The sequence below is a fragment of the Haemorhous mexicanus genome, chromosome 3 (genome assembly GCF_027477595.1).
Source record: "Haemorhous mexicanus isolate bHaeMex1 chromosome 3, bHaeMex1.pri, whole genome shotgun sequence".
Taxonomy (NCBI): domain Eukaryota; kingdom Metazoa; phylum Chordata; class Aves; order Passeriformes; family Fringillidae; genus Haemorhous; species Haemorhous mexicanus.
In genome coordinates, this window is record NC_082343.1 from 30,946,765 (window position 1) to 30,959,146 (window position 12,382).

Consider the following 12,382-nt stretch of genomic DNA (forward strand, 5'->3'; position numbering starts at 1 on the left):
CAAAGTTCTAAGAACTTCTTGTTCTCTATGAGTTTCTTGCTACTCTTGAACAACTGGACTCTACTTTGTTCAGTGTTGGGGTATTTAATCTGCTCTGGTTCAATTCTTGCTGACATTTTCTTGCAAAAGTCTCTGGCTTGAGAAAAACAGTTCAATGTGCATTCTCCTTGTGGAAAGCTAAAGATCAAACATAGATGACTATTTCAGAAGATGCTACTATTGCTAAGGAGAATGGTATTATCCATCTCTTGAAAGTAACAGAATGAAAGACGAAAGCTATTTTGGATCTCCTTTATTTTCAAAAGGGTTTTTCTCACTATCTCTCTATTGGAGGATGACTACAGCCTGTGCATGATTTTGACCAGAAAAAATGTTCTAGACTTGTAACTGTAGGTGCCCTAAATGAGTTTCATAAATCTTTTACAGCCCTATTTTATATAATTCTGTGCTCTAGTTTTCATATAGTCTATATATTTAATTTTATGGAATATTTAGAGAAAAACACTAAAGTGATTTGTCAGGAATATGAGGAGTAAAAGGATATTCATCTTGTAAATTCTATTGTCATTTGTTTCTGTGCCACCTACCAAACAGATATACCTTCTCTAATATATCTTAGGAAAAAGTAAATATACAGTCAGTATTCCTTTTTTATGCTTATTCTCATTTGTATTTTTTTTCCCTTGCCCTGTGATTTTTTAATGTCTCTTTGATTAATGTTGTGAATGTTTCTGGAAATGAAGTAGCATTGTCTTTTCATAATTTTTGAAACTGAAGATCTGAACAGTATAAATTCATGTGTTGTTTTGACAGTCTTTGAGCTGCTAAATCGCTTAAATGAAAGATGGTTCAGTTTACTGAGATCTACTCATTGAGAATAGAATCTTCAAGTTGCCTCTGTTTTGCATTGTTTATTTTGTACCTTTGTTTAGTGCTTCAATTTTCTGGAAGTCCCAGAATGTCCAGTGTGTTGACCGACTCTGTGTTTATTTTAGAAAGAGTTCTGGTGGTTTTTACAAGGAAACTTAAAAGAGTGAGAGAGGCAGTGATTTCTTTGCAAGAATTCATATAGATTTGCATGGCTGGTTTTCTTTTATTTATTTATTTTTATTTTGGTTTTATTTATAGCATTTAAACTTGGATGGTCTTTTCTTGTTCTCATTCTTAACAATGAAATATTGAAAATTTATCTAAAAATATAATGACAATCTAGGGTTTCCTACAACTGGGAAAGAAGCTGAATTGTTTTATAACTTCGGATTTACAGTGCGCTATTTTAGATTTGACTCAGTCTTTTGGTGCCCATATCTCTTTTGGCTTTTATGTACTACTTGGAAATAAAAAAATTAATTGTACTGTTGTGATTTTTCATGAATTCAGAAAAGGTAACATGAGAGAGAGGAAATAACAGTTTATAACTACAGCTTGTCTAGTTTGTTGCATTTAACAAATGAACCTTGACTCTCAACTGAACTAATAATTTCAAAAATTAGAGCATTATGTTTCATGAATTATATATTCTTTATCTTTCTCTTGATATATTTTCACATTATAGTAATTGTAATTGCAAGTTAGGGCAATTTTTTTGATTGATTCCCATAGCCTAAATCTGTTGTAATCTGAGTATGTGTAAATCCCTAGCAACCAGATAATCTTTGAAAGTTAAAACATCTCCTTCATAATTTCTAGTTCAAGATAAAGGCTCATTTTTGTAGATGACTTCATATAGTCAGTCTAGACCATCTAATTATCAAAAACCATTTTTTACTTTTCTCCTCTTACTTACTGAAACCAATAAGGTCCTTAAGATAGTGACAAATACTGATTCTGTGTCTGTGCAATCACAATCATATTCTCATTTAAAGTATAAATGCCTCTCTTTTCCCAGTGCTTACACAAATGCCTGCCTCCATGGATGAAGGACTAATTCAATTCTCCTGCTCTTGGTGCTTAGTGTGTCTGCAGAGAGTATGAGTAACTTTGTACTATTGGCTTCTCTTCTGTTGTACTCTTAGTGCTGTGAAAAATCATGTAGCAATAAGTAAAATTTTGGGTTATTTTACTGAGTAAATTTTGTTATCTCTTCAGTTGAGAAGCAAGTCGATGCCAATAATATTTCTGAGGCTAATATTTCTCTTTAAATATCCTTTCCTTCAAGCTCTCCACATGTACAGCTCACATTGACTTCAAGGAGTGTCCTATAAATTCAGAAGTTGTGAATTTTGGACATTTGATGAGTGGAATACACAACTTATATGTCTCTTGTTATTTAAGTGAAATTATGAAAATGGGAAAGCAAAGTTTGTCTGAAACTATTCCTCGTTTCCTTTTTCTTCTGTTCTGAGTGTTGCCCCTTTGCCATCTCTAGAGGAGATAAATACCAAAACTCTGTTATGTTTTCCAATTTTCATTCCAGTCCTGCAGCATTATTTTCTCCTGAAAATAATGTTAGGGTTTTTTTTTCAGATCGTCATGCATATTATTGTTTCACTCTCCAGCAGGGATTTCCTATTACTGTAATGTGAAGAATTTCAGTGAGAGAAGTCTTCAGAAGCAGGGAAATACCACAAAACATACTCTAGGGACAGCTTTGGATGCTGTGATATTATAATGCCTACAATTTTTCTATGTGGTTACAACAGAGTGATTCCGATAATAAAATGGCAATGAGATTCCCAGTCCTGTAACTAAAATGACTGCAAAGTGACATTCAGAAGGCTTGCATATTTAGTGGAGAGCTGAACAAAACTAGTGCAAAAGAAACACTAGGCACAGAGATGAACTTCTTGCCCTTCTTGGGCATGTGATGCAGCTGCCTTGGATTCCCTGGCTCAGGCTCAGAAGTTAAGTTCATCTTCTAAGAATGATAACCTAAATAAACATTTAAAATTATAAAATTATGCTTTGCAAGGCATATGCCTGTCATTGTTGTCTGCCATTTGCCTATTAAATAGCAAAGAGCATTTGTCAGGAACCAGGAAGTCATATATCTGAACCCAGTTGATGGAGTTTGAATTTGCACTTGTAGTTTCCCAGAAATATACCTTAGTAAGTGGGTTAAAAGTCTAATTTGGGCTTAGAAATCCTCTTCCCTTTGTCTTGAGAATGAAGTGTAATGCATCCTGAAATATGAGACCTGGAAAGATGGTGACAGCTTGTAAGAGGAAGTCTGACTGTATCTGAAGAGATGCAACATCTGGCCTAAATCATGACATATTATGCCTGTATAGGATTCTGGTCTGATAATTTTAATTTGGTTTTGAAAAATAAAGAGGGTGCTTCTCTGTGCCAGGTTGTCTTATGAAGACCAAATTACTGAACGGCTTCTCCCTAAGGAAGATTTGGTCAGTTGTTTGTAAACGCATTGCAAGAGGAGAATAAAATGCTAATTACATTTCATTCCTCAGAAGTGCAGTAGGTCTTTGAGAAGTGTATAAATATCTACACTAAAAGATAGTTTGCCTTACTTGGTGATTGGAGCAGGTAATTTATGCCTGAAAGCTATACTATCTGCTGACTATTGTAATAGAAAAAGAAGTAGATTTTTCTTTTGCACAAATAATCATACATGGTAACAAATCCTATGCCCAAAATCTCTTAAAGTCTAGTCTTCTGAGAGAGTAGGTTTTAAGTCTTTTCAATTATGAGAGAGCAGAAAAGCAAAAGGTTACAAAATAAATAAGAAAAAGGATTACTTCTAAGGTGCTTTTAATTCTAGAACTATTCCTTAACATGTGCCAGTATGTTCAGATATGCAGTTGTAGAATCTTCAGTATCAAATCCAGGTTTCATTAATCAGAACAAAAGTATGTTTCAAATGCATGGACCATGAGGAAAAATAGCCTATTAATATCAGGCAGCTTGGTACATTTTGTATTGTATTTGACATGCCACTTTGTAGAGTTGCCTGCTTGTTTGTGAATTTTTTTTTTCTCTTAAAAAATGTAATTTCCAGGTTGGATGAGTTAATTGAAGCATTTCTCAAAGATAATGATCCTGATAGCTCTCTAGATGTTGGTGCTGACATGCGGAAGATCAAGTATTGCTTCATTCATATGAAGGTATTTTTTTTAAACGGAGATGAAAATGTGATTGATACTCTGAAAATAACTTGGAGATATTCATGGTTGAAAAGTGTTGAAAGGAATTCAATGTAGTTGAGAGGTACTAGGAAAAGGTAAAGCAATTGAACTTTAAAGAGTGTGGAAGACTCATAGAAAACTTAAATTTAACTGGGAAAATTCAGCAGCATTTTATGGAAATATTAGCAAGGATCCTAGCCTGCGGAAAATTTTTAAGAGAGCACTGGAAGTTACTGGAATCAAAACAAGTTGATTTTATATAGGTAGATAGTCTCATCTGTATTTCCATCATTACTGAGTCTTTATTTTGGACAAACCATGTTGACAGAGGTAAAAATAGGTCATAAAGGGGTTATAGGTTATAAAATAGGTTATAGGTTAAAAACACTAGATCCCTTTATCTGTTACTCTAATTCTCATGGTGTTGCAAGACCTTCTGAATCATTGAGAAAACAAGATACACTTGATAATTGTGGAATTATAGAAAATAATACTTTTCTATATTTTGGGATATAGTTTTTCCAATAGTGTACACATTCCTGATTTTAATTTATTGTCCTTAAAAAAATAGTTTTAATTATATTTTTAATACTGAAAGTTCTGTGATACTAGAGAACACTGGAGTTTGTGTAGAAACAATAAAGTAAATTGCACCCTTGCTAATGAAGATTAAAAAAACACAATTTGTTTCATACTTGATACAATGGATATAATTTGACAGTCAACTGTGGCATGATTTTTTTCTGTCAAGAGCATAGAAAGGTTTTACATTTCTTACTATAGCTAGACTCTCTCAGAATAGAATACAGAGCTGGAGGGAAAGTTAAAGGGATGTGCTTTTTTTTGTTTCTCCTTATAGCAAATTATAAATTACCCAATGACTTCAGGTAAAAAACTGGTCTCACAAGACATCTCTGAAGAAAAAGCCAGTAATGAAGAACTGGAAAAACTGAAAGGACTTCTGCAACAAAGAGACAATGAAATCAGTATCCTTTGTGGGGGGAAAAGTATTATTTGGGTTCGAGATGATCTTACAACCATTTTTATTTGTGTGAGAGAGGCTGTACTGTGTTAAAGGAAATATTCAATTCCCAGCTTTTATGTGACAGGACTTCTGCTTTGCACCTGCTTTTCTTTCCATTTTTACCAAAATCAAAATCCTGGATCCAAGCACTACTTAGCTTTAGAATGGTCCAACCAATAACCAAACATTGTGGATCAGGCCACACCTAAAACATTCTCCTAAAACAAATTAAACTACTTTTTAGAGAAGGAAACTGATGCTATATAAAGACCAATCTATTACTTTACAAAGAATAGAATTTCCTCTATGTGTTATTTTTAGCAAAATGAAGTGTTGCTTTGGGGACTACTGGGCAACTTGCCCTTAGAACAAACATAAAACTTGTACTTTTTGCATTTAAATTTAAATCTTTTTTGCACATAAAAGTGCTGAACTTCTCAGACATGCTTTGTCTGTTTCACTGCCTCGCAGGAAAGATGAGTAGCTGCACTGCAGTGCAATAGGTGGGAGGTCTTTTTAGCAGGTTGGCAGACCTGTGGGCAAACCACAGCCACTGCAGCTCCAGCTTTGTGGCTGCTTATGGGGAAAGTTTGTAATACAGCAGAAAAATTAAAATATGGAGTTGTTCAATGTAAAGGTAACTGGGGTTTTCTCACAGTTATTAGTCAAGAGCAAAGTCAGTTGCATTCTTTGTGCTCAGCAATTTCAGCTCAGTTTTATATGTCAAATGAGAATGCCTTTTTTCACTGGGGTGTAGCATGTTACCTGTCTGAACTGAAGTGGCAGGAAAGCTTCCCCATTTTGTTCTTTCACAGGTGATAAGATTATATTTTTCCAAGGTGCAGTTTCAAATTAATTTAGCTAAAACACTAACTCATTTCTTTCAAAAAATTCTTCATTTTTTTTAATGTAAATTTTAATATCTGAATTCCCAGAAACATTTCATCCTGAAATGAATTACTTCATTAGTATGAGAAAAAAAAGCAGAAGATCTCTATCAAACGCACTTGTGCTCAACAGATTTATACAGCTTTGCTCACAGAAGTAAAAGGAGGAAACTTGTGCAAATCCATGCAAGAGTTAAATAGAAAGAATATAGGAAGTCTTTGAAGACAAGACTGACTTAGGGAGTCTGCAAGGGCTAAGTGACAGTGCATCATCACTAGAACATTAATAACATGTCTAATGTGATGAAGTGGTGGGGAGTATGGAAGCTGTTGAATAAACTGAGTTCCCTCTTGCCTACAGTCGCTAGAAGCTATCATAAAAACTCAATTGGAAAATTTTTTGTTATTATTATCTGGTCTAGTTAATAATATTCCCCAAAGGCTACTTAGAATTTCTGCTGTTCATTAAGAAGATTAATTAGGATTAAGAGTAGCATATTAAAAAAAAAAACATATCATAGGGACGTCAGTGTTGCTAATTGAATGCATGCAGGATTTCCATTGTATGTCCCTAAAGGCTGTTAGGCAAAATTTATATCTAATATACTTCCAGGAAATTCACAGTGTTATTGCAAGAAATTTCCTAAAGACTTTTTCTGAATTTTAGTGGACCTTTTGTGAAAAGCTTACAGATAGGATATACTTGCAAGGCTACCTGTAAATTAAGAGGTTTTTTTCTTTTTTTTACAAGCTTTTTTATTACAGAATTTAAAAAATAAAAAGGGCCTACCACAATGGCAATAAGATCCTGTTTTCTGTAAATGCTTTTATCAGGAGTTGATTGAATGGGATCAGCCATTGTGGTCAATGTGTGACTTTGTTATTGTTTTAGTAAGAACTAATCTGCTGTTTGGGAAAACTGAGGTGGATGAAAATAATTGCAAAGAATATGTCCAACTTTATTTTCATATTCACACATATGCTTCCATAATGTGATTTTTTTCACTTTGGATAAAAAAGGGCTTATGGGCAAACGATGATAGTTGCTTTAAAAAAAAAAAAAATCCTTAATATATTTTTCAGATATTCTGGTAACTATGCTGAAAAAAGAGAAAAAGAAAGCACGAGATACTCTTTCCCAGCTTAATGCCGCCTCTGCTGGTTCTGCAGTCTTGGAGCAGTCTCCTTCTATGAGCTTGGAAGAAAGGCAGAGTCCATCTAGATGTTCTAGTTGGAAAGAGGCAAAAGTTTTCAGCTCTTCCATTCCCAAACTACCTTTTCTTTCCAGAGCAACAGGTTAGTGTAATTAATTAAGTGAACAGTTATTGGATCATTCCAATATGATTTACAGTATACCCTTCAAATGTGAACCAAAACAAGGAGGCTTTATTTTTGGTACTAGTCATATTGTGCTAATTCTATATCTAAAAATGCAGGGTTTTAAATTTAAAGCCCTCTAAGGTGCTGATGGCTTTTACAAACTTTGTAAATACTGTGTTGAACAGCCCTGTGGAACCATAGTATAAATGCAGTTGAAGGCCCTCAATTCTTTCAGTAATTTAACAGAAAAAAATTGGGGTTTGAGCATAATTCATTAAGAAACATAAGGAAATAATATTTTCCCTTTGAAGATACATTTCAATTTATCCATTTAAGTGATACTACAGGATTTAAGTGTTTAAATCATTGTAGAAGCAACTCAAACAATTGAAATAATATTGACCAGTTAGCGTGGATTGCATAGTTTGGGAAGTTTTTATAGTCGGTGTTTGAAAAGGGTTGAGTGTGGAGCATTGCAATTTTCTTTCCTTACATTTTTTGAGCTGTTTATTTATAAAAATAGGTAACATAAAATATTCTTGCAAGTTGTTAATTTCAAAATCCACATAAAAAAACTTCCAATAACTGTAGATAGATTCTTCTTGCATGGTTTCATGTTTTCTTCATTTTCTAGTTGAATTGTTAAAATAAAAATATTTTTTGGTGTCAGGTTCTAGAAGGGTTTATGCTTTTGTAACTAAAGAACATACCTCATCCTAAATTATCACATATTACATATTCACTTTATATATTTCTGTATGCTTTTTATGCATTTTGGGGGGGCAGCTAGCTGAAAGAAAAGAGTTTTCAATGTGAAACTCGGACATGGCAGCTGGTGAGTAGAAACTTAGATTTTGCTAGAGTACTAGTGGGAATGGAGTTCTTAAACCATATAAGGTTGCCAATTATCCTCTAAAATTGCATTGTATTGAAGTAGTCAGTTTTCACACTTGTTTCAGTTGCTCAGCTACTGAGGAATTCCCTTTGCCTTCTACTGTTTGTATTCACCATCCTTCTTCTCATTTTATAGGAAGAATTTATTGGATTTGGTATCACAATAGTATAAACTAAATGTAATCATGTCCTTATAACACAAAGCTTTTCATTACCTCAGAAATATGCCAGCAAATAATAGCTATATTTTATCAACAAATTGCTAGCATAATTACATCTTTTACAGAGGGGAACTGCTTCAATCTTTAAAAAAAAATTTCTCATGCTTATTTCTCATAAGCATGAGAAAATTCTTAGTATTGATCAATGCATTTCCTTTTTACAAACATTGTGTGGGTATGTTTATATGAGTTTTCTTTGAATATAAAGTAGGAAGTTTGAGTGTGTCAGCTCAAATTGACTGGATTGTAGAACCTTATTGCCTGCACTCTGCACTGGCAAGGCCAGGTTGGATGGGGCCCTGAGCAGCATGCTCTAGTGGAAGATGTCCCTGCTCTTGGCTGGGGGGGTTGGAACTTTATCATCATTGCTGTCCCTTGCAATCCAAACTATTTTGTGGTTCTTTGCTAAGTTTGGATGAGACATCGTTCTCACTCAAGCACAGAGCCTCATTTTTCACCTATTGAAAGCCTGAAAATGATGTTCATCATTATGAAATTATCTATCCATTTCAAAATCCATCTGAGCTGTATGTGTGTGTGTGTATGTGTATATATATATATATATATATATATATATATATATATATATGTGCATGCTATTTTGTCTATAGGCTTTAAGAATTCACTGAAGATTGTGAAGGGCTTGGGCCTGAGCCAGGGTCAAACTCCCAGATAGAAGCTTTCATGTAGTATTAAAGCTATTCTTCATCATTTAAACCCTTTGCATCCTTTACACAGTTCATGAAGATTTCAATTTACAGCATGAAGGCTATATGGTATGTTAACTATTTGAACAATTTAGCTTTTTTTAATTAATTAATTCTGTACTCTCAAACCTGCTGTCAGCCTGATTTATTGCAATATTACATCGTGTTTCTAGTGTCTATAATGTGTTTTCCATTTTCCTATCTCATTTCCTTATCCTGAAAATAAATCAGGAAATCAAAAGAAAGCATAGGGAAAAAATAATACTTAGTTTAAAAAAATTGTTGTTGGAATGTCTATCTAATAATTTATTTAAAAAAATATTTAGAATGGTTCATTTATTTTGCAGTTGATTTATTGTGTAGCTTTACATTTGCTTGCCCAGAAACAGATCTTTTCCATTCTGTGACAGAATCATATTCTTACCATTTTTTCCCATATGATTTAGGACCATATCTACATTGAAAGATATGTTTAACCAGGTTTCTTGTCTACCCTATCCAGACACTTCTTGAAGTAGGAGAAAGACAGTAATACTATTTCACTCCTGAGCTTGATGTAATAATCTGTGATAACAGGAAATTTATCTTGATCTCATCATTACAGTAAAACAATTCTTGGTCCAAATTTGTCCCTCAGCAGGCTGACTTTGAAGGTAAATGAGTAGTGACTCCTACAATGGTTAATGTTCTACAGGTAGAGCTGTAATTTATCTCTTTTTAAGTCTGTCCTGCATTGAATGTGCATGGTCTTTTAAGAAGAAACTGAGTGAACATAAAAAATCTTCAAAGGTTTGACGTATGGTATTATTTACTTTCCTGAGCACTCTGTCTTTTCCCCACCACGTGTATTCCTGAAACTCTAAACAGGAGCCTTTAATGGCAGTACAGACTCGAGGATTAAAAAGGCCTAACACCCAGATTTGATTTCCACGTAGGTTTTTGGGCACCATTATATAATATTATCACCTGTTAGTACTAAGCTGTAAAGAGTTTATTCCATAGAGTCATAGAATTGCTTGGGTCATTTAAAGATCCTTAAGAATAATCTATTTCAAACCCCCTGCCATGACCAGGAATGCCACTCACTAGACCAGGTTGCTCAGGGTTCTATCCAAGCTGGCCTTGAACACTTCCCGGGATGGGGCATCCACAACCTCTCTGGGCAACCTGTTCAAGTGCCTCACCACCCTCTGAGTAAAGAATCTGTTCCTAACATGTATTCTAAACACACTGTCTTTCAGTTTAAAACCATTGCCCTTTATCCTGTCACTACCTGTCCATATAAAAAGTCCCTCTCCCTCCTTTTTATAAGTCCCTTTACATAATGGAAGGACACAATGAGATCTCCCTGGATCCTTCTCTTCTCCATGCTGAGCAACCATAGCTCTCTTTGCCTGTGTCTGATTTCATGGTGAAAGGTACTTTTTCTGAACAGTTATGTCTTTAGCTGCTTGTTTGAATATTATATTTGAAATAATGTCACTAGTAAAATATTGTTGAACATGAGGTTTGATATCACTGGAGACCTAACTAAGAACAGCTGAAACTGGACATGTGGATCATTGTTGTTTTGTATTGTGCTTTTTTCTGTTTGTGTCAGAGTCTGGATTAGGCTGTTCTTCTTGACAGCCACAGCAGAGGAATATGCAATTGCAGTGTCCTAGTAATGCCCTAGCTTTCTTTGCTGGTTTTGGGTGACATAGCATTGAATTCTATCTTAATTAAAAATGATACCAGTTTACATGCTGTCAGACTTCTTTTTCTTGGATCCCTGAAGACTTCTTTTAGGAAGGAGTGGATGGCAGGCAGGCTGACTGGAAGCAGTGGAAGGCCGCCTGCTGCTGTCATTTTGTCAGGTCAGATGGCATAAGACAGTGAAAAAAGACCAGAACTTTTTATCGTAGTGCAAGTGTTACACCATGAAAGGGGATAACTTGCTTTTTAATATCTATCCTCCATCACAGAGAGCTCTAAATTATAAATCCATAACTACATGAGGGAGAGTGAGCAAAATAGTCTGACATAGTAGCCACTGTTATTATTGCATCATAATATCTTTCCTGAATCTGAAACAGACATAATTGGCTATGAATTTAAATTATGTTTCAGATGAACATACCAGAAAATGCAAAGATAAGTTATTGGCATAATAACCTGGACATAACAAATGCTTCAGCAATTTCACTTTTAATATAATCATTGAGTTCACCATAAAGTATCTACTGCAGCTTTAATTGTTTTAATAATTCATATCTTCTAGACATATAATTGTAGAACTACATATAATCCTTAGGAGTTGAGTCAATAATAAATTAGTAGTTTAAGGATAAATCTGACAATGAATGAGTCTAGCAAAACAAGAAAAAAATCGAACTTGATCAGACAGTAGAGAGATAAATATTGTGTTGCATTTTACTTTTATTGCATTATATCACTTCTTCTGTACAGAGAAATCTTATTTTGGAATCACTCTGATTTCAATGACTGCTGCTTGCCTCTTAGGATAATTCTGTCAGCATAAAAGATGGATGATATCTTTTTTTCTTCTGCTAGATTTGTTTTTCTCCTGAAATATAAACAGTTTGGTTACCAGAAAACAGTGTGACTATTGTGACATTAAATAATACAGTAAATCTTAGTAAGAGGTTCAAACTGTTGTATATGCTGATGGATTTGAGAGTGATTATTTTACTTTCACCAAAGATTTTGTTAGGCTAATGTTTTGACCAATTTGAGCCCTTTTTCTTTCATTGAGAAGTTGTGAAGTTTTTTGAGAGTTTTGTGAAGAATTTACCTATGTATCCCATTCATGATTTAAGATCACTCTTTGCTCGACACTGTGAATACACCTATATAAAAAAGTATTCCTGCTGAAGGGCTGACAAGCTGGCTTAGAAATATAAGGTGGGAGATGGTTTCTATAAACAGATAAGTAGCATGAGAGCGTGCATGAATAGCATACAAGTAGTGATGCTAACACAAATACTGCTCATTTCTGAACGCTAAATATTTTTCTCTTTTATTAAGAGATTTTTAGATATTTATCTTGTCTATTTTATATATATATGTAATAATTTGGGGAAAATGCTTCCTTCTATTGTTGAAAATCTTTCTATTGTCTGAAAACAGAAAGTTCCCTAATGCAAAGGACTAACTGAGGTTTACAATCAGTGGTTTTTCATCTTATGTCTTTCAGTTCAGAGAAAAGGCAGGTCTCAAACATTCAGAAAAATTATATGCTTAGCAA

General features: G+C 34.1%; 1 protein-coding gene across 1 annotated transcript in view; it reads left to right on the top strand.

The window, feature by feature from the left end:
• KIF6 (kinesin family member 6) overlaps nt 1-12,382 on the top strand; it is a 155,524-nt gene that overhangs the window by 58,779 nt on the left and 84,363 nt on the right. The window contains exons 11-13 of the mRNA XM_059841246.1: nt 3,956-4,061; nt 4,942-5,068; nt 7,077-7,289. Of these exons, the coding sequence (XP_059697229.1) occupies nt 3,956-4,061; nt 4,942-5,068; nt 7,077-7,289 (446 nt within the window). The remainder of the gene's footprint in view (nt 1-3,955; nt 4,062-4,941; nt 5,069-7,076; nt 7,290-12,382) is intronic.